The 23,486-nt window shown below is 34.4% G+C and overlaps 1 protein-coding gene across 7 annotated transcripts in view; it reads right to left on the reverse strand.

Annotated features, from left to right (window-relative positions):
• Window positions 1-1,751: 1,751 nt before the first annotated feature.
• Window positions 1,752-23,486, reverse strand: part of LOC134533831 (calcium-binding mitochondrial carrier protein Aralar1) — a 122,161-nt gene continuing 100,426 nt past the window's right edge. For all 7 annotated transcript variants that reach the window (XM_063371516.1, XM_063371514.1, XM_063371521.1 and 4 more), the window contains 2 exons: window positions 5,627-5,717; window positions 1,752-4,042 (listed from right to left, as the gene is read on the reverse strand). In XM_063371516.1, coding sequence (XP_063227586.1) covers window positions 3,874-4,042; window positions 5,627-5,717 — 260 coding nt within the window. In that variant the 3' untranslated portion in view covers window positions 1,752-3,873. The remainder of the gene's footprint in view (window positions 4,043-5,626; window positions 5,718-23,486) is intronic.

Raw genomic sequence — 23,486 nt, forward strand, 5'->3', positions numbered from 1 at the left:
GTCACCACACTGCGGGCTCAGGGTCTAAAATTATTCGAAACTGCTCCGACCCCCTGGCGATGACACGACTCCCGCCTGATTCACAGTTGGTTGCCTATATTACATTCACTGCACACGAAAAATTTTCAGAGTTCCAATACCCCTCATGGAGACTTTAAACGTCAGGAGGACCACCTACCAGACCGGACCACTTATACCACCACTCTCTTTCCTTTCTAGACAGCTGCCTTTCAACTAGTCATAAAACACAATTTTCTTTCTAACTGAGGCTACGTGTTTCAAAAGAGATCATGTAGGCAACTCTTATGATGAAGGTGGCACCAGAAAGGGTCTAGAAAATATGGAATAAATTTAATAATTTAAAACATTTTCAAGTGCTATGTACTTGACTTGCACTTACAATCCATAAAGTCTTGCTCATAAACTGATGATCAAAAAAGTTTGGGGTAGCATTATAATCAGAGTCGCATTGTTTTCGGGTAAAAAAAGGTATTTACAAAGGTTTGGTCTCACACGCCATATTGGTAATTTTTATTTTCTTTTCATTACTAACACTTAAAAACTATTTCTGTAAACTTACCACAATAGCTCTATTCAATAGTTCTGTTTTTCATCACAAATTCTGTCACCAGATATTCAGTTTGTGTTTTAAAATAACATTTAAAAGTTATGTCAAGTGTTCGTGATTATAGCTCGCAAATTAAACTTAAATCAAAACTAAAGTTTAGTCACAAAAAAAGTGACCAAACATTAAATACGAAAGAGTTATCGTGATAAATTACAGGAGTATGTAGTATAATAATAATGGAGACACAATGAAATAAACAATATTGTGAGCATAAACTTTAAATTGTTAACTATTTTGATTGGTAAAACAATTAGCAAAATGTAACTCGATATAACATCTTTCCAATACATGTTGTACTTTATGGATTTCATATCTTATCAAAGTTTTTCAGTTTGAGCAGCTACTAATATTGTTTGAAATTAGCACACTAAACCATTTCCATGACTTACGAATTCATTTATAAAATTAAAACATCTATTTTGGCTTGTCTTAAAAGCCAAGAATGAAAAAAATATTGTTGTAAACTTTTAAACTTTAAAAATTCTGATGTAAATACAAACAGTAACCACTTGGCTAATTTTAACAATGTCCGACCAACTCAAGCAGTTAAAATAAGAATTTTAACATCTACATTTGTAAATTTATTTTATTTGCAAAAATTAATAACCAAGCATTCGGAACTCAACTGTGATTAAAACAGTGTGTAGAAAATACTGCACAATATATGTTAATTTAGAACCCATACAAATATTATTGCTAATATTCATTAATACCCTTACTAACTTTAAGTTAAATACCAATAACAAGAGGAAAGTAAATGAGACAAATCGTGAATTTACTTTTTTCAAATTCGAAAAACATGCAACCAAATAATTACAAATTTAATACATTGAACATCTTATATGTATTTAGTAATAATGTAAAATATGTTTAGAAGTGCATAGAAAGAATCATAAACGAAAATCAGCAGTTCATGAAAGAATTTGTACAACTTATATACAAATACAATACATAAACATAAAAAAAAAAAGAATCATCAAAACATTCTCATATCATAAATACTGTTGATAGAGCCATAAATATTAGTAACTCTTAAAAAAAATTACAAAAAAAAATTAATTAAACTGTTAAGTTATCCATAGAACACCAATTCAATAGAATCATGAATTTTTTTTTGGGGGGGGGGGGGAGGGGGGGAGGAGGAGGAGAGAAAGAACCTGTAAATGCAAGCTTTTCTCAAAAATAAAACATTTAATTTTTAAAGAAATTTAGAACTCAAGGTAGCCTTTGTTTTGCATTAACATACATGATTTGAAAACAACCCAATATTTCTAAAACTGTCTTACCACCACAATTGTTAAAACTCACTTTCATACAAACCAACATCAAAAATAAATATGTATCCTATTTCTATCACAAATATCTAGCACCACAATTTGATGGCAGTAGAGTACAAGCAATGCTAGGTAACTAAGAACCATGTTGCACAGACAAACAATTAAAAGTGCGAAGAATGATGAATAATTTACAAATTGTCATTAATAATTATCAAGTTTTTTTTTTAAATTATGTCTTTGACATATCTCGCCATTACACTGCCGAAAGTGACCAAGTCAAAATGTAGTCAAATTAAATAGTTAATTTATCAATTTTTATAAACAATGTTTTAATTATTGGGAGTTAGTCAGAATAGCAACATTTTAGTTCCTTATGTACTGACAGTTACCGAGTTGGGCATTTTTTCGAGTTATACTTCTGCCCTTTATTAAGCAGAAAGTAATTTAATCTCATTTTTGTTACTTTTTTATTTGGTCACTTTTGGCAGAATACCGACATAATAATATTCAGATGAAGGGACTAACTATTGACATGGCATTGCCTAGAAAGTCTTTTATGTACAAATAGGCAGTTTCTAAGATCACTCTGTATACTAGGTCCCTGTACTCTTAAATGCAAACTGCCATCACAACCCTTAGCTCACGATACAAGGCACATAACAATGTTACTCGCTCAATGTAGCCAGTGTCCAAATTTGAAAATGTTAATCTTTCGATAAAAAGAAAAATGTGATGTCTTGAGCTTTTCTGGAAGTCAAGAAGGAGTTCATGGTAGACCTGTGCTAAATTTCAAAATTTAAAATACCAAAATGAAAAATTTATTATTTATTTTGATTTCAAATATATAAACTTCAAAATAACAAATGTTTGTATTCTCAGTGTACTGAAGATGTACATATAACTTCAGGCAATGAACAAATTGAGGTTGGGAGTGATTGTTGTACAATATATAATTGCAGTGTACATTCCATTTTCAATACATTAATAGGTCCGATATAACTACGCAGAATTCATATCAACATGGAAACAGTGAACTATAGTTGGCTGAAGAACAGTCTGTAATCCAGAATTTTTTTTTAAAAAGTTGAAAACACTGCAAATGAACAAGCAGTTTTCAACAGCAAACTTATTTACAGTTGTCAAAATTTTACTTTTTTATAATCGTTTAACACTGAATACCACGTAAAAGTATTTGTTTACATATGTCTTTACGACTGTGTGGAAAAAAAATTGTCTATACATTTAATATTTGAATCCAATAATTTTATTCTAGAATATTTTGATGATGAAATTTGAATTTGATTCAAAATAAAATAATAACTTTTATTTGCCTAGTTGAAAGTTGCAATCACCTTTACATATGAATAAGATAGTTTTATCACTAAATTATTCTGAGAATCAAATCCATTTTACTTTCATAAAGTTCCTCTTTAAAAAAAAAAAGTACTTAGAAATATAGATTTATTAACAGAAAATTTTTACAAAATGGTTATTTATAGGTCCAGTGCAAACTGTTTTAAAGTTATTATGCAGGAAATTTTCTTTAGTGTGGTGATCTAATGGGAATTTTACTGCACATATATTGAAAATAATTTCAAAATACACACATGCTTGAAAGAAAATAATTTCTACTTATTTAAGAAAGTAAGTGTGAAAATAGTGCAATTTTCTCAAAGTACCAAAATGGCTTTTTATACAACTTTAAATTCACGCAGCTGATAACATAATGTTTTATTTGTTTCTTTATTTGAGAGTGATTTAAACTTTTCACAAGACGTCGATACAACGGACAAACGTCTGAGCGAAGATTACAGCAGGATACATTAAGCGTTCCATCGCGGGCAACGTCAGCGGAAGCCTGGCCGTGCCTACACGTGTGCCTTGCTCGGGCCGTGGGTCTCGCACGCCCCTCGCCCCTCTCCTGCACTCAGAGTAGGATCACTACGACCGCCGCCCCCGTGGGGGAACCTAGGACTTGGCCACCTGGTACTTGGGCAGGCACAGACCAAACTTTGTCTCGATCCCACTGAATATGGGCAGCGCCACCTGGTACCCGCCGATGTGGTCGGGGTTCGTGGACTTCATCTCGTCCGCCACGCCCGTTGCCGGCATGTGCAGTTCCGATCCCGCCGGCCGACTGCAACACAGACAAGTAACCAGTGTTACGTAGAACCTGTAAACCTAAACATTTGAAACTATTACGTATTACTAGAGACCTGCAAAATTCGCGGATTCATTGACCTCTAGGATAGACTCCACTGGCTACTGACGCGTGAGACGTCTCGACTAGGCTGTCCGTAATTCGGCACTTTCTTGGTTTAGTGTTTCCCATTGGCTCACAGTTCCCCGGATAAAATGTGGGCCAATCGCAGAAGTGGTACGAAGGTATAGTTGTTTTGATGCTAGCCTATCGCGAAATGAATTCGCGAATTTTGCATGTTTCTATGGATTAAAGCCAATTTGAACACTTCTGAATCCTTGCCAAAGGTATTCTACGAGGCAAAAAAATAATAAAATTTAAAACATTATAAGCTAGACTATTTTTTGGATGCACTTTAACAAAACCTCAATAACCTGCGTTGCCTTTAAACCAAAGTAACCAAGAAAACACTAAACCACACTTGAACATTGACTGAAAATACCAATGCCAAAAGGTTCTCGTATCATAAAGTTATACCTTTACTCATGCTAGATGTACCAAGAAGCAATACTCAAAACTTCTAGGGATGTTAAAAAAAACACTAATACAGATATGTGTTTAATTCAATACCAAACAACAAGTTGGAAAGTGGTCATTGGTACTTTTGGACATGATAAGAGTGCGAGAATGAAACAATTACACATTTGCAAAAATTGCAAACCCATAAAAAACTTTTCTAATGTGCAGCCAATGGATTCAATACAAGCTCTGCTACAACCTGTTATTGCCTGTTGTGCATGTCCAAAGACAACAGTAGGAGTTTTAGCGAGTAAGCAGCTGCAAGCACCCGCACAACATAATCCTTATCCAGTTTAACTACTACAAATTTTATTCACTAGGATCTAAAATTAATAAACTGTAGGCAATTAAGTAAAATATCTAGATCATTATTTCCCTAAATAAAAATAAAACAAGAACAAAGGAAAAAATGAATTTAAACTTATTAATGAAAATTCCAGCATTCACGTCGATTAAAGCTGTCCATATCAGATACTATAAACAATTTTTGGCTACAGTTATAGTACACTATTCATCATTCTATTTTTCAATCTCCAAAATAATTGTCATACAAGGTTGGAATCCAAATTCCTGAAAACTGCAGCAAGTAATAACCATGATATTTTTTTTTCTGCTAATGAAATATGTGTTTTATTATATTAAAACTTTATCAACTATTAACTAATTAAAGTCTAAATATAAAGCAATTTCAAGATGCAAAAATGTTTTTTTTTTTTAATTTTTCATCAAAATAAGTACAATAGTCATGACATTTTTATATACTAAAAAAAATTGTAAATATAGACTAGTTTGCAGTGAATAACATTCTGCTTTTAACCTATTTTTTTTAATCAGTGATTATTTTGGTGTATCCACAATAAATAGAATTTTTACATTTCATATTGGTTTTCACCTGGCAAGAGGTGTCTGTAATGTTCTAGCCCCATGATTAATGGTCATGAGGAATCAATATAAAGAATTTATTATAAAAAATATGCATATTTTCTATTTAAATATACTCACGAGCCTCCGAAATCAACGAAGAATAATCTTTGAAGAATTTCGTATGTCACGAGAGTCACACCGAACTGTGGAGATGATCTGAACACTCGAGCTGTAAAAAAAAGATAAGGTTTACGACTAATCAAAACTAATGAACTATCTTATCAACTTTCTAACAAACTATCAAACTATTAAAGCAATGAAACACACATTTTCCAAACATTTCACATATATTTAACAAGTCTAGAACAAAAATAAAAAATTATATATACAATGGCAATGTTCTTGGCAACTCAATTAAGGTCAATCCCTCATAATGAAAATTTAAAATTCAAACCCAGGTACTAGCAAGTAACCTCGCCCAAACTAGTGAAAGTTGGAGCTCACTCTGTCTGCTTCACAGACCAAAGTATCAGCAACTCTAATGTGTTGAAAACATCCATGCTCTTTGCATGTATTGTACAGTACACAGGAAAGGTATAGTGCTGAACTGCCTATTACAGGTTACAAAACGGAGACAACGGTGTGGGCCAAACATTGTGACAGCCGTCAGTGTGGGGATTAGCAGTTCAAAGCAGGACACGCACATGTTCGACTCTACTCGGACCAGTCGCCAATCACATGTACCATGCTTTCAAGTGAAGGCTGGGCCTTGATTGGAACGGCTCGTCTTGGCTCATCTCGGCACTTTGCTATCGGCACACATTGGCATCCACGCAGCACTGCTATTAGAGAAACTACGTCTGAATGTACCATCAGTTCCCAAGGCAACATTTTTGTTTTTATAGTTGTATCTTAATGAGTATGTGTGAAATAAACATTAGCCTTTTACACATAAAAATTATGACCAATGAAGAAGAAACTAATATAAGCATTACACTGCTATCAGCACTTATATGATAAAAGTGATAAACATCACCATGACATTGGAACAGAAGTAAGCTATGTCAATTTAACAGGTCATGTTTTCAATAACTATTAAAATACAGCAATATTACTTACAGGTCTTAAACTTTCTAGTGTGATATTTTCCTGAAATCTCTGAGAAAGGGCAAGACTAAAAGTGGCCAACCGTCGACAAATTACAAGCCTTGTAAGTTCAAAACAAGTATGTCGTTCCTATTCCTTTTATTTGTGAATGAGAATAAAAGTCTAAACTGAAACTTGTTACTGGCGTTGCTACAGTTAATACAGGAATCAAGACAGACAGTCCAGTAGTAACAATGGAAGAAGTCAATAATAATTCCCACAACAGCTGAAGCTCAATATCGACACCACAAGTTAGTTAATTAGTCCACAAACAAAAACTGCCAATGACTTATTTTAATCCTAAAAAAAAAACAAGTATTTTGAACAAAAACTTATAAGCAAGTAGTTCCACACGACCCCTTGAACGGTAACAGCTAACTGCTATTCATGTTATCGCCTTTCTGAAACATGTATTCTGTTTTCGTAAGGAAGTTATTCATACTAACCCAAAAAACTTGTCCTACAACAGTCTAAAAAAAAATGAAAAACCTTTGCTCATCCTGGAGTAAATCTTGAAACATATAGATAAATTAAAATTCATATCATGAATTCCGAAAATTGGAAATATTTAGTTACCTCATGACATGCAACTTATGATCATAATGTCTTCACCAGAAGAACTATTCCTTTTACTATGATAAACCATACTTCAAGCATACAACCCGTTTCCTCGGCAGTAGTAATGCGACAAGCAATGGCCCGAGAAATTTCGATTAAGTGTGTGGCCTGTGTTGTGTTTGCCAGGACGGTGGGGTTTCTGTTCAGTGTCAATTCAAGCAGAGGTGAACAAGTGTGGTGGAGGGGAAGTAGGGGAAGGTAATACATGTCATTGGGGCGACGCCATAAAAGTTGAACAATTTTCTTGGGCACAGATTTTTTCTAGAGATATACCGGTTCAAAATATATGTTGACCATGTGCTGCTTAGCAAGTGATATATAGATACACGCACCAGCATCATTATAATGACTGATGTTTTTAGAATAGCTGTGTGTATGGGGCTTTCAGAGTCGACCCTATTTAGTTCCACAGGGTTCTGCCTACTATTTGACTCTACCCGTTCCTTCCCAGTAATGTGTTTCCATCAAACTATGGAGCCCAGTTCGCAAGCGACGTTTGGCTTACACTATAAGCTATAACACTTGTGATTTTCTTAATAATGGTTGAGCAGGCAATATCTGACTACCAGAAACGTATTTGTGTATGTATGACCGATTATCAAAAACAGTGTGCAAGACATTTTAAATATTAATTGAAATACGTACATACAATCTTCCAAAATAAGAGGATACAAATATAGTATGTGAAAAAATGTACAAGAACATCCAAATACTCATTTAAGCACCACATGTTTTCTTCAATCAAACAAAAAATTCTTTAATGTTTACAGGAAAAGAAAAATTCAAAACTAGTATGTCCTAATTCAAAACTACTATGTCCTGTTCCAGGAAGCTACACGTAACACAGAAAGAATAAAAGGAAAAACCCACAATGAACTACAGATAATTATTTGTAATAGAAAAATAAAAAGTAATTGGAATAAGAGTCGTATACTGACCTCCAGTTATATGGAGTAAAAATCTAAAAATTATGTTGACAAATAAAATACTGGCCTTCACCCCTACATCTTAAAGGTGCTAACAAAAAAAAAGAATCGCTTGAAAGAAAAATACTGATACCAAAACAGTACAGTACAGTATGTAGCAACCCAGGTTAGCCCTTCCCACTTGATAAAAAGTTTAATTTACAATTTATTAGGTTATCTTATAGTAAATTCTAAGGTTAATTCTATTTTATATAATTTAAGTAACAGCCTGTTATTCTTTCTAAGAAGCATTTATGTGTTTACCAATTGTTTTAGAATCAGAATTGATATTGTTCATGCTTTTTTGATGTTTCTGATAGTTTATTTAAAGTCGTTTAGCTGGAATTTTACTTGGTTTGGCCTAGTTATTTGAGTTTTTAGATGTTTTCATATCATTCTTCAGCATTGCCCATTTGTCTTTGTTCGTAAAATGTGCGATAACGTAATTTTCCATTGTCATTTTTGTAGCATGGCCAGTTCTTTGTGCAAGGGCAGGCAGTTGACACTGCTTCCCTTGCCATAATAAACAGTTGATGCACTGCCAGCAAAAATAAAAAATTTGTTTGTTTATATATATGTTACTACATTTTTGTTACTGCATCTACACACATATGCCACACATTTGATTGGTTGCATCATTTGTAACAGCAAACAGCATGCAGTGATCATCAGGCAGCCAACCGGCACACCAAACAAATTAACACCAACCAATTCCGTTGGCACAGCTCTGCCCTACTGATTCGCTTCATATGTGCAGTCACGTGAGACATCTTAGCCAATCAGATGCCAAATCACCATCTGCCGACAGTCGGCACTGCATGTACCAGGATCTTTACTTTACTGCACGAATTTGTGTTATTTGCGTGTTCCAATTGCCTACCATATGAAATTAAGGGTTATGAGAAGAATTATTAGTTAAATATATAAGCCCTTTTAAGTAGCAATTAATATGTTTTCATACAGTTACATAAATATGAATATTTGACACAACACTATCATTTACGTGCAGAGGCAAATCTGCAAATCTGCAAATCCGCAAATCTGCAAATCTACAGTTGTGCAAACAAAGCTTTTTTAAGTGAACATTATGACATTCTTTCTGGTTATGCAAGGCAATGTTTAGCATATAAATATTTAAGATAATAATACCTCTGAAACTGTAGTTGACTATGAATCACCCTGGTGCCGACTTAGGTTTTTTTTTAATAACTAGTCATTCCTTTACTAATCAGAACTTACACTCAATAGATAAAGGATTTTTTTTTCTCTCAGAAAAAAAAGTTTCTGAGCACAAGCTTCTGGATCTGTCACTAGTACAAACCGTCAGTTTTGGCATAATGCTACACCACACACAGCACATTAAGGACACTAAAAACTAGACTAATTAAAAAGGGCACAGCAACATGTGCATGCATGGACAAGCATGTAAGAATGTTGTTCTCAAAATCCTGCTTCTACCCCTGGACGGTGATAATTAACGAAAGCTTACTTTAAAAGCGGAAAACAACACCCATATGGCCATTTGTGTATATGCGTACTTTACTGTCCAACTAAGCCAATTTTGTTTTTGCTTCTTGCTGGAGCATGAATTTTCAGAACCAAGCTATGTTATACTTCTACACAAACCATATTCTAGACATACTTAAAACATGAGAATCAAAGAAACCATAAATGCAAAAAAAAAATTCACTTCACTTTCATAAGATTTGTAAGCTAAAAACAAATACACATTTTTTTAAAATGGCTTATTTTTTCCAAAATAATATCTAGGGTTCAATATTTACTACCACCATCGGTAGCAAACAAAATTCAAATTTGAAATCATTCAGCCACAAGGTACCTAGAAAAATTTTAGATATTGGAAAGATTTTTAATTCTTTTAATTGGCATGGCATCCCATCGTCACATCTAGGTATGTGGAATTCATTAACATACACAAAAAATCAAAAATGCATGTTGTTTTGTACTGCCAAAAGTATCCAAGACAAAAAGTAGCAAAACTGAATAAATTTACATCATCAATTCTTTCACAAACAATATTTCAGTTATTGAGTCAGAACAGCAACATTTTAATTCCTAGTCTACTGACTGAGATAGTGACTTGGGCATTTTTTCAAGTTAAACTTTTTCTCTTTATTAGACATTTAATCTCATTTTTGCGACTTTTTGGCAGTATACCGATGATATCTACAACATTAATAACTAAACACACTTTACATTACACTATACTCTAAACACAAATTCAGCATCAGTTGTTCTGGATGGTAAGTTACATAAAACACACTACCCACACCTATAAAACATGAACAAGCAGTGCACCATTAATAAATGCAAACCAAAAACTGACGGAACGAATGTACAGTACAATTAATAAAAATGATAATACACTCCAAAAACGTGGACAGCACTAGAGATATTAATTTGAAAACTTCAATACCATGTTTAATCACTAATAACACAAGCACAGGTGTAATCTGTAATAGTAAATAACTACATAATATCCATGCCATTCAAGAAAAGTTAAAATTTTGTAAATGTACAGCATGCTACTAGTAAATCCAAACAAAAAAATATACATAAAATAGGCATTTATTAATTACTTTTTTACTTTGCTAAGCTATACAAATGTAAAACAAAAATGTAAATGTTGATTACAGTCTCAATGTTATATACCCAATTTTATTTAACCAACTTTAAAAAAAATTAGCCAAATGTATATTTAATAAATAACTAGTGCCTGTCTTGTGGGCAGTGGCCTGCCTGCCTGTATGTAGTGCCTGCCCTACACTGCAGTGCCCACCTCACAGTCTTTTTTCTTGGTAGTGCTGTCAGTCAGTCTTATGTTTTGCCTATTTTGTACCTGTATTTGTATTGTGCCTTTTTCTAAAGTTCATTAGCCTTAACTGTTGATAGGCATGTTACAAATAAAAATAAAAATAAAAATAAAAATGTGAGAGTCTTTCAGTACTCAACAGAGATGTGTAAACATGTAACCTCGGAAACCAGCAAATTCATGTGTTCTTACATTGTTCAAATTTGCAAATAAACTTATAAGACGAAACAAAGACACAATACATAAAGTATAATTCTTTAAAATAATGCTAAGCATGATAAATATAAAAAAATTTATTCATTTTAGAGAAAAATGGTAAATATTTTTTCCTTTTTTGAAACCAAGCTTAACAAGTTGGTAATAACTTAACTAAACAAAACAAAACCCAACCCAGGTTAGGTAAGGCTAATATTTATTTATTTATTTCCTACAATTTTTTTAAAAGTTCGTGCGTTTTATACACTTTGGGTGGTTTCGGAACAGATATGATGCAGTTCGTTTGTTAGTGTAGGCAGGCGGCTTAAAAGAACCAAATAAAGTTAGTGTACTTAATGTGCTACATGTAGCTTCGGAACAGCTACAATGCTTTGGTGTGAACCGAACCCAACCCAACCCAATCCAACCCAGATTCTGTTAGGATAATTTTTATTTATTTCCTACAATTTTTCTCAAAATGGGCGCCTTTTATGTGCTTTCGGTAATTTTGGAACAGTTATGATACAGTTATAATGATTTTATTTCATAAAATTTACAGTAAACTATTATCGTTTTCACTTTTGAATCTTACACTAATTTCCATTATTTACTTTTCATCATACATGATTATCAACTGCAAAATCTTAAAAAATGTACATAAAATATTAGAAACCAAGTTGGCATCTTTCAGGTTCTTTAACAGTGTTTATATTGTTTGGAATGTCAAGCATTTGGCAACATTGATCATTGCTTGTCTCATTTAAATTCATGGTCAAACATAACCTAAAAATACGGTAAAGATGTTTATGTTCGTCAAAACTAAAATAAATTTAAAATATGTTTGACCACACTGAATATTTAATCAGAGTTTTTTTTTAACAGTGTTTATGAACGAGTGTTAAACTTACATTTCACAGATAAGTCTTATGTGTGTGTTTGCGATATCTTTGTGCTTTGTCTGTCCAATACATGTGCAAAGTTGTGGTTTGCATATATACATGTGTGTTGTGTGTGCGTGCGTGTGTGCGTGTGTGCGTGCGTTCGTTAAGACACACACAAATTAATTTTGGGGTCCACCACCTTTTCACAGTTTCCGAAACATCTGCACAGGCACACCAATTATTATGCGTTTCTGTTTCCTTCATTAAATTATTCCTACCAAATGCTGTATTCCGAGAACTAAAATGCTTACACATCAAAAATAAAAATAAGCACTATAATTTGCCAATTTCAATGTACTAGCCAAATGATTTAACCTGTACAACCTTATAATCACATCCCTGCAAAATACATTTCGTCAACTGTAATTGTATACGTGGGGCCTTAGGTTAAACAACTCACAAATTGATTAGTTTCCCATACAGCACTATTTGTAACATTATTCAGGAATACACTACATCCCACTAAAATGTATTTTACATCGTTTTAGTCATTACTAATAAATGTCCTTTAAAAGTTTGCAGTTTTACCACAGCACTTAGGTTTCCACAAAATGGCTCAGGAATAAAGCAAATTCAAAGTTTAAGAACAAGTGAGAGAAGATGGTTACAGATTGAGTCATGTTTGAACTCTGAAACTATTTCTACCAGCGTGATAAACAGTCATGCACACTGGCAAAGACTATCTACCAATTACAACCCAACATCAATGGCCAAACACAGATCAACTGTGATGTAGCAAACTATGTAATACAAATCCCAGACCACTCAATTAATTAGGCCTAGTCATTTAGACAGTAAATGTAAAAACACTGAATTATATACAACTAAATAAGAAAAATGTATGGATTATTGGCGCTACGAAAAGCAGAAAAAGCATGGCATGAATGACCATTTTTACTTGTACATGTCCTCACATATGTGCACAAATTTCTTCCCACGGATTCTTTACAAACATTGACCATAGTGATCACTACTAATGGCAAAAAATGCTAGTTTTGATGTAATCATAACATTGCAACTGATAATGAAAAAAAATCTAATAATTTTGAAGGAGTTAAATTGTGAGTCGTTTCAATATTATTCAGGTATTTTCGTAAAATTCATGCATGGTACACATTTAAGATGAATTATCGGAAAGGAGTGCGCAACTCGTGGTATTCGCCGATTAATGAGGAAAGAGCACCCAGCACAAATTACAGCAACTCAGTTCACAGAGAGTAGGGCCTTTAAAGAATAAAAACAAAACGTCTAGTCTACTCCGGCACATGTCACAACCCAAGCTCCCAACAACAATTACAGTACTTACTGACAAGGGAAGATCAAACGTGGTTAGAGCCAGAGAGCACAGCCCCCACAAATGCACAAACAGGAAACAATCGGACATAATTACTCCCATCAGTAGTACACCAAGGGAATGATAGTAAAAGTTCTAAGAAAAAAGTGTCAGGCTAAAATTCTTTCAGGACATTCGAACTGTCAAACACAATACTTGTAGATAAGAACATGAGGAGAATTGCAAAGAAAGTGTAACACTAATAAATAACGTTCACAAAAAAAATACATAATAAAATAAATTTCAGCTAGAATCAATAACTAATCACAGAACATTTATAACTCAATGCAAGACCTTGAATTACCTAGTTTTTGAACTGAAATTGCATCAAAACTGTGTGAGTTTAGAATATATTTGCCACATTCATTGGAATTACTTCATAAAAGCATAATTTTACCCTTGATTACAATGGTGAATTACTTAGAAGCTAATATGTAATATAATTACAATTATGAGGCATAAATAAGATAAAGGTATGCACAGACTAGTTATGCAACAAAACTTGTCAAGTAAAACTTCAGTTACATAAATTTATTTGGTTTACTGGTGAATCAATGCTAATGTGGGTACCTCGCCCATCAGCATGCAAGTTTACTTGCGCTACATTCCGCTGACTGCTTGTTATCTGGCATCAAGATATTCTATTAAGAAACTCACATGCTATTATTATTTATTTACTGATAGAATAACAAACTTTAAAAAAAAATATATTGTATTTTAACATTTATTGTGCAGCACAATGTGACAGCTCAAAGATCACTTAGAGTAACAGGATATGGTGCTCTAAGCCAGTTTAAGATTTTAACTTAAAGCCTACCTTCTATTATAACTAGGCTTCAGTGAATCCTGTTTTATGTGAATTGAATATCAAATTCTTCGAGAATATCAAATATTTTCAAATCAAATTTAAACATATAGTGAATCTTTTCTTCCAAATTTTCATAGGAGTCCAAGAAAATTTGATGCAAAATATAGTACAATAAAAAAAATTTAAAAAAAATATGGAACCATAATAGAATGGTGCAAAATGCAAGGAAATAAAAAAACCTGGCAATGTATTTTCTCAAACTAGAATTTTATCAGATTGAAAATAGTTTTGTTGATCCAACTGATTATAAATATAGAATTAGTTTGTTTTTTTAACTAATTTTAAATCACAGTTATTTGTTACATATAAAATATATTAATGAACTATTTTGCAGACCACAAATCCAAAATTATGAATAAAACTTTTTGAATTCATACACATTACACACTTTTCATTGAAGTTTTTGTGAATGAGTTCCACTTGCTGTGTCTATTTGTTACGAATAATCAAAAATAATTATTTGATTTGAAATGTTGAGAAATATTAAATTGCTCATGAATATCAAATATTTTTCGAATACTCGCAGATCCCTAATCAAAACATGTTAAGGAGTTAAATAAACTTTTAAAAAAAGTTTCATTTCCCCATTATATCCATTTCAAAATGGCTTTTACTTGCTTGTTAAATGTTTGTGCAGTAATAATACAGTTTATTTTTTTATTTTTTTCCAGTTTATCATAGCATTTCTACTCTAGTCAAAAATTTTAAGTGAGGATAACTATCCAGTTAAGTGTTTATCCTAGTAATAAATATGAAAAGCTTAATTCCCTGCTGGTAAAACAGATACAAAAAATGAGGTGGCATTTAAGATCCTAAGCCATAATTTAGGCTAATTGTTCTTTTTTTCCCACTGATTTTGAGGTCATTCACAATTTTTTGTCTGCATGGATGAATGGCTTAGAGTTTAGCAGCTTGTAAACATTGAAGTTATTATATGGTTGAGGCAAGAAACTGTAAGACTGAGCAGGGATGCAATGCACTCTAGGGAGAAACAATAAAAATCTACAAAAACCTAAAACATGCCCCATGTTTCTAATTTGAAAAAAAAAAAAAACGAATCAGACTTCACCAGAAAACTGACCTTGTTGGTCCTTAAGCGAGACGAGTGATCTTACCACTCAACCACCGTGGCCCCTTTTTTATCTCCACTTTTTGGATTTTTTTTTTAACAAATGAGTTTCATCTAACAAGATTTGTATTTCACCAGTATATATTTAAAACTTTAAAAAATAAATAAACGTCAAAGAATTAAACTTGAGTGCAAGTTCTAGTTGCATTTCACTAATGTTATGAGAGTTTAAACTACCCCAGACTTAATGATTCTACTAACCATAGTCCAAAAAACAAGATTGTATGTTAATGACATTCTGGAGGGAAGGGATGAGGAAGGAGGAAGTTGCAGAAGTGGATACTTTACCATTCACAATGCCAAGTAACAAGCATAGGAAAGCACATAAGCAGAAAATAATACACATACCAACAAGCCACTTTTTAAGCTTTGACGACAACTGTCGGTGCTCCTGCTCGCTCATACAGGTCATTATGCCTCATCAGCGCCTCACTAGAGTGTGTGAAAAGCCACAAAAGCAGCGCATCGAACAGATGCCGCCAACGAAGTATCAATTGTTGCCCAGTAATTGACCATCAACCAGGTTCTGTTACGTATTTCTTAAACCACTTTTGTAATAAAATTTTTTAACTAGTTAATATTCGTTAATTTTAATATCACTGTTATTTCCAGCTCAAAACCTGGCATCACCCGAACCTAAGTCCTCTCCTCGTTTTACGCGTGAAGCGATCCCTAATAGCAGCGGCCATGGGGGGGGGGGGGGGGGGAGCTCAGGCAGTTTCCTTTCGCCCAACACCCGGGCTGGTCGCATCGCACTGCCTCCGACGTGCTGTCTGCAGACATCTCTCCCAGTAACAGTGTGAGTGACATCATTCCTGCAACCACTCAGCTCCGTGGTTAGCCCTCCGCAACCCGTAACCCCCCAGTCGCGTCACCTATCAGTGGGTTTTATTCAAATCTGTCCGCGGACTTCCGGGCTTCCATACTTCTTTCAGTGCAGCACTCCGCACGATGCACGAATGCTCATCGTAGCGCCTAACATATTGCAATTTTAAGATGCTGCTCTCAGTCAGGTGTACAAGTTGTGTGTGGTGGCTTGCTCTAAGGGTGAGAAGTTACCACAATTGAAATTTATTATTTTTGAAGATTCACTTACTTTGGTATATTCTGTAAATAAATGGCAAGTAACAAAGGTTTTACTTGACACAGATATGTTGATAAGACAGTCACTGCATCATAAGAGTGCACACCCTGCACAAGAAGTGCCAAATCAATTTTACTGTGAAACAAATTATCTGAACTTAATTTTTTTTTTTTTGCAGTAACCTGTGGCAGGGCAAGGTATTTTACATGTGTTTTACCCACGACAGAATGGAGAAGGTGTATGCGTTTAGGGTAAGAGGTTGTTCGTGTGTGCAAAAAACTAATGTTCCCATTTATCTCCAATATGGTTTTTTGTAAAAGGTATGTGATTCATCGGTGATGGTTCTTAGATAGGTGTTATGGTGTTAACTCGCCAGAGGGCGCTAGAATAAAAAATTTTCTTGTTGCTTCTGTATATGGACTGATGATAGAGCAGAACAACTTCATCGGAAACCATTCCATTAGTAAATTCATGTTTAAATAAGCAACTAACGGTTGTGAACAAAGTAAATAAGCTACAAATATTAATTTAAAAAGAGAGGTTATGTTCCATCTATAAACTAAAACACATGTGCATTAACATTGCATGCTTTTCTTAGAATAAGTTATTATGGGTAATCTAGTAAAATAATATTTTTTTTTTGTAAAACATTTGCAGTTTGTGATATCTTAAAAGATTTTGCAATTCAAAACATCACTCTCAACAAAACTGTGTCGGCAGCACGGGGGTAAAATTAAAAAATAACCATTAAATGAAGCACTAGGGGGGTTAAATGTAGGGGTATAATATTTTGTAAGACACCAAACATACAGAAAGACAGACAAATAGACAGATATTTTGACAGTAATGTCGGAACCCTCTAAAAAAATTGAAAATAAAAATCATAATGAAAAATTTTGAAAAAACCCACAATGGATGTAAACATTGTAATCGAAAAAGGATTAAATATGAAAAACCCGACCAAAAGAAAGTCAGTAACAAAAGATTAATAAAAAAAATTTTTTTAATGGGTTAATGTCATGAAGTCTGTCATATAAACAATTAATTATGACTTTTCTTAGTGCTTCCTACCTGTATGTACCTAACTGTTTCTTGTAGAGATTCTGTGCTGCCAATTAGTATTGTTGGCACAATTCTTTATTTGAATTTTGAAAAATTATTTTGTCAGTCATTTTTTCTGCACTTAAACATTTTCCACCTCCTGTACACTCCCGTTTAATCTTTGTCAAGCCAGTCTCATCAATCTGTTCCCAGCACTAAATCTGATTTTTTGCCGAGCTAGTGTAAGTCAGACTGTACGCTCATTTTATCTCAGCCTTGGTACACGTCCGTCACCTGTAATTCTCCTCCAAGCTGTGATCAAGACGGCTTATGTCGACTTTCTCCCCTGTGTTCTCGGAGCTCTTCTGAGAGCCAGCCTTATGCGAGCGATTTCAGACACGAGCACGGGTCGTTTTGCTCAAGCCCCCGGTATGTCTCAGGCCTCTGCCGAGAGAGTTTACCACTGCCTCAAGCACATTTACCATTTCCCCCCCCCCCCCCCCAACAGCCTTTCCAAGGAACTATGCCCAGTTCAATGGTCAGTCACCAACCCCGGCCTAACTTCAATGTCACCCATCAGTCTTCAAATGTACCGCCTCTGCCCTCTTGTGGCAGAGTTGCAAGTTACTTCCCCTGGGTGTTTGAAAGCCCGCTAAACACCTGCTCCCTGGCACCTCACGCAACAGTGTCCCGTAGTGCATTTCCAAGCCACCAGAGCGCTGCACTAGTCCCCTCCATAAGCTCTATCTCGTGCAAGATATACACGAGTCAATCTCTTCTTGTTTTGGACACCCCCCAGTAGGTCGCGCTGACATCACCCAGTACCACCAACTTCGAGATATCGAAGTCAATATTTCTCAACCACCCCCTCGAAAATCATCTGAACCTTTTGGTGTTTCACAGCAGACTGTTCAACGTGTCTAAAGCAATGGTGTACTACACATGGCCACGAAACACGACATCAGAATTGTAGTTGAAAAAATATTCTGACAGAAGGGCTGGAGACCCTTTTCATGACTTGTGAATCAAAATCGCTTCCAAACACGACAGGAATTGCTGCAGCCAGTGAATGAAATTACATCCCAACCTGTTAGTGAGAGAACATTGTGATGGGAACTGCATGCAATGAACATTTGGAGTGGGTCACCTTGCATGAGGCCATTGCTCATACAGGCACATAAAGCTGCGCATCTTCAATGGTCTAGAATTCATTAAATTTTGACAGTAGCTGACTGGCATAAAGAAAGTGGTCTGACGAACCACGTTTTTGCCTGTAATCCAATGAAGCAAGTCGTCGAGTGCATCGGAGGCCAAATGAAACGTTTCATCCTGGATGTGTGCAAGGTCAGGTTCAAGCCGGAGGTGGGTTTGTGATGTTTTGGGGGTGTTTTTCATATCATGGATTGGGCCCGTTCACCGCGGTGACCACCAACATGAACAGCATGTTTATTTAAACATTCTGGACGATCAGGTTGTAACGTTGCAAGAACCCTGCCTCCTAGCTAAATAATTTTTTTTTAAACTATTTTTATGCAAGTAAATATTTCTTAAAAAAGTCTTTCTAATGATATTTTACCGTTTGTTATCTATTTTAGGGTTGATATTTTTTGCTTGCTACGTGTTTTAAAAAGGTATTTTGTATTTTAACAGACATTTTCAATCATTACTATTTTTTATGTAATTATTCACAAAGAAGTCACTGTACTAGATATTTGCCTGTTTTGGCCTACTTTTTCAGGTTTTTTCTAAATAAGTTTAATTTTGTAAAGTAATTTGTATTATGATTGCTGTTCTTAATTTTAATTAACGTGTTGCAATATAATTATAGATCACGGGACTGTGTCTGGGCTGGGGTGATGTGTAGGGAGAGAGAGGCATGAGAGGCCTGTAAGTGTGAGTGAGAAAGAAACAGTAATTCCCCTCAGAGATAGATAAAGACGGGAATTCCCCCACTGCGTGGGAACTGAGTGATAACTGCTGTCTCACGGTGTGGGAGAGAGAAGAAGAATGGGAGTCCCCGATTTTGATGTGAAATTGAAAAGAGACAGATCAAGGGAAGCCCCGAGTTATGTGTGTACAGGGTTTTTTCATGTATTGTAATTTGTACTCTGATTGGCTTGTATCTGTAAGCGTGAATGAAGCGTGCGTGTGATTGGTCGGTGAGGTCATGTGACTTCTCCTCCCTGCGTGGAGGAGACGGTGGCAAGACTCCACCAGTCGTCCGTCGAACGCTGCACGAGTAGGTCGCGTTTGGAGGCTTCTCGCCAAAAAATGAAGTAATTTGCTGGAGAGATAATTTAACGTTGCTGGTCAGAGCCAGGCCGAGTATTAAGTTAACCTATTTTTTTTATATTTTCATTCGGACAGTACCAAATTAGAAATTGTGATCACCTTCGTCGGGTTTGGCTCGTAGCAAAATTTGTTTTCGCTGGGTGCGGTCATGTTTAAGGCCGCACTAATTTCGTATACTTGCAGTAAAAGATTACTGAAGGACGTTATTTTTCGTTAATTCACATCGCGCAAACAGTGAGCATTTTTCGACGGGCAGATGTACGTGTTGAACGAGTGAGAAAAACTGTGAAAATTATTGGATTCGTCTATGCATTCTAGTTTGAAAAAAATAAAACAACAATATTTGCAATCGGCGTTGAGCATCTGATTATTTTTGTATGTAACGAACCGTTATAAGGTGTCAGGTGTTGCTTTCCAGTCAACATCTGCATGATGAGTATGCTACTTATACCACGATTTTTCAAGATGACAACAGCAATGAATACTCCCTCACCCTAATATATCTTGCTTGGCCTGCAAAATCAATTGGCTCGAAACCTTCTGAAAATCTGTGGGACATATTGGAACAGCGAGTAAAACACAAGACATCAGCATCTCCGCAATTTGGTGGAATTGTGCAATCAAATCCTCAGAGAGTGGCTTAACCTGTATGCGACATAACTGCACAACCTCATGAACTCACTTCTTAACCAAATCCAGGTGGTTATGGCAGAGTTACACTGTATTAAATGATGCTAGTAATAATTTCTCCAGGGGTGACTAATTTTTTGTCCGGTGAGCTTAATTCTAATCACATATGTCTCGTGCAACAGCTTACCCCTTCAAGTAAGATTAAAACATTTTATTGCTTACCTCACATTCTTCAGTAACACCCATCGTGAACGGGATGACATAACCCAACACCTTAGATCCCAGTTTACAATATTATATGGTATTATCTTTTATCTCTAATTTAAGTTCAAAAATAATTTCAGTTTATTGCTACAAGAATAGCAAGTTTCTATTTTTTATATATAAATAGAGCTCTGTTTTAAGTACAGATAGATGTCCATGCTAGGCAGCAAGACCTAATCAAGGACATTTGTACTAGGAGAGTGTAAAAGGAAGAATTTAGTAATGTAGCTTTAAAAATAATTTTAGGACAGTAGGAATCTGATAATAAATCTGAGAAGAAGCACTCACAAAAGATTGGCAAGATCCTATGATAGGACTGTTATAAGCTACAAACCTAAAGAGTGTTTCAGTTGATGCAGTAACTATGGATCATGGTTGAGACTGATGCTTGTATTAATATTTTATTCAAAAAGTACCTTCTTTACTGACCAGTTTCAAAAATCTTAACTACTTCTGACTTTTCCTGACTGTTACTGATAATGAAAATAATAATGTTACAGAACCCAAAAAATATATATACATTAAGAAATTAAGCAGTAATCACACACTTCTACTACCTACTTTTTACACTAGTTAGCATACCTGACCGACAGCCATTATGTACATAAAAATTTCTCTGCACACAAAATGATTTCCCAAATGCAACTTAGACTTAAAGAAAACTTTCTCAAGTTTTAAATTACATGGCCCATTAAAAGGGAACATTTCATAATGAGTTCTTATTTTGCACTAGATATTACATATTTTATTTAATAGCTTGACATGTTCAAAATATTTAACATTTTTTCCTTGTAAACAGAATGAGACTTAGTTAAAAAATTATAATAGTGCACAGTGTAAGATATCGTAACTACTGGACACAGCTGGCAGAAGCAAACATCCACGCTGTTGAGAAAGCTGACTCGGGAAATTGCAAAATTGGTGGCCTATTTGGAATTTAGTAATTTTGGATTTGTGATTTGGTACGATTCAATTTTTATCCATTTAGTACTCCCTTGTTTTACACATTCAAAGAGTTTAAAGTTAAAATGTCATGCTATTATAAACAAAAACATATTTATGTTGCCTCAACTATAACATAATAAAAAACATAACTCCATACTAATGGTTTAAACTTCAAATAATTATAGAAAATTATTTAAGCCAGTTATTGCAGCTAAATGCAAGATATAATATTTAAGATATGCATAAGCAATTTCATTATAATGATAAAAACCCAAATTGTAATTTGCTAGTTTCTTTAGATACAAAATACAAGCAAATTTACAAAAAAAAAAAATTATTTTGTACACAAAACTGGGTCATGTGACCATTTTGTCTTAAAAACTGCAAATTCAAGACAACTTAAGCTTGTTTTGACATGCCCAATAAGAATTTTTTAATAATTTTAAATACAATGAGTTATTCAAATGTTTCGTTTTGAACGTCGGTGCATACCTGTACTTATATACACTTTTGGTCAGAGAAATATCATTCACAGCTATGGCAATGCCACAATGTGATAACTACCCAAAATATTCAGTGCATAATCATAACTATGACTGAATCTCAACACTAGTGAGTACTGAGAATACATAATACCATATACACCCGAATAGAGGCTAATGTTTTTTACTCAAAATCAACATTCACAAAAATCACGGTCAACATGGGATTGTGCACCAAAACAAAAACCAAGTACCTAAAGAATTTTTTGAAATGTGTACATATACTTCACCATCCATAAAACAGCATTAATTTAATTTATTTTGTTGTATCACCATGATTCTTGATCACATTTAATGTATTGCAGTGAAATCAATTTCCATTTCTATTTATTCTCTATCAACAAATGGAAAAAAATTTAAATGAGTATTTGGTTACAGAATAATCAATCTACATAGGAAAGAGCAAGTGAGTGAGGGTAGGTTCCATTACTTCCAACTGCCTACAAGTCTGAAAAGCAAAGCAACTGAAGGACAAGTTTTTTTCGATGTTTTATAAAGAAACTAAAGCTATGAGTATTTATTTCTCAGGTATGAAGGCCTTTTTTTGGCTTGGCGAAAATATTTTTCTCAATGGTATGGTAGACATGTTGCGCTAAATGAAATTTTACATAGTAATTTTTCATGAGATTGACAATTACCTACCCGTTGTTTGTGATTGTTCCAAAACAAAAAAAAACCTTCTGATAATAATTATTACAACCTCAAAGTCGTACATTATGCCAGACTAACTACGCAGCAGCTTGCCGATATAGATTCTACAAGAATAATGTGCAGTGGTGAAGAATGTAAAACTTCGGTCACACAAGAGTGCTATGCTTGCTATGTTTGCGATGTTCGCTATGTTGGCAACGTCGCCAGGTGTTTGGTTCTCTGCTATTTTTCTAAAATGTTGCTGACTTTGCACATCAGGGTGGCTACCAAACTGTAAAGAATAAATTCTCTGACTTTTCCCTGACTTTTCCAGGACAATAATTTTTATTCCCTGACCATGCCTAACAATCCCATCAATTGTTTTGAGCGTAAAACCTTCTTATTTTTGCATATTAACTAACTTATCAGATAAAATACACATATATATGTCAAACCAAAATCAGACAAACAATAATAGCTTTTAGAAATTAAAATTTTTCGATTATAGTGTACGTAAGTGATGAACTTGCTAATATTTAGTG

Source organism: Bacillus rossius, chromosome 7 (genome assembly GCF_032445375.1).
Source record: "Bacillus rossius redtenbacheri isolate Brsri chromosome 7, Brsri_v3, whole genome shotgun sequence".
NCBI classification, from domain to species: Eukaryota; Metazoa; Arthropoda; class Insecta; order Phasmatodea; family Bacillidae; genus Bacillus; species Bacillus rossius.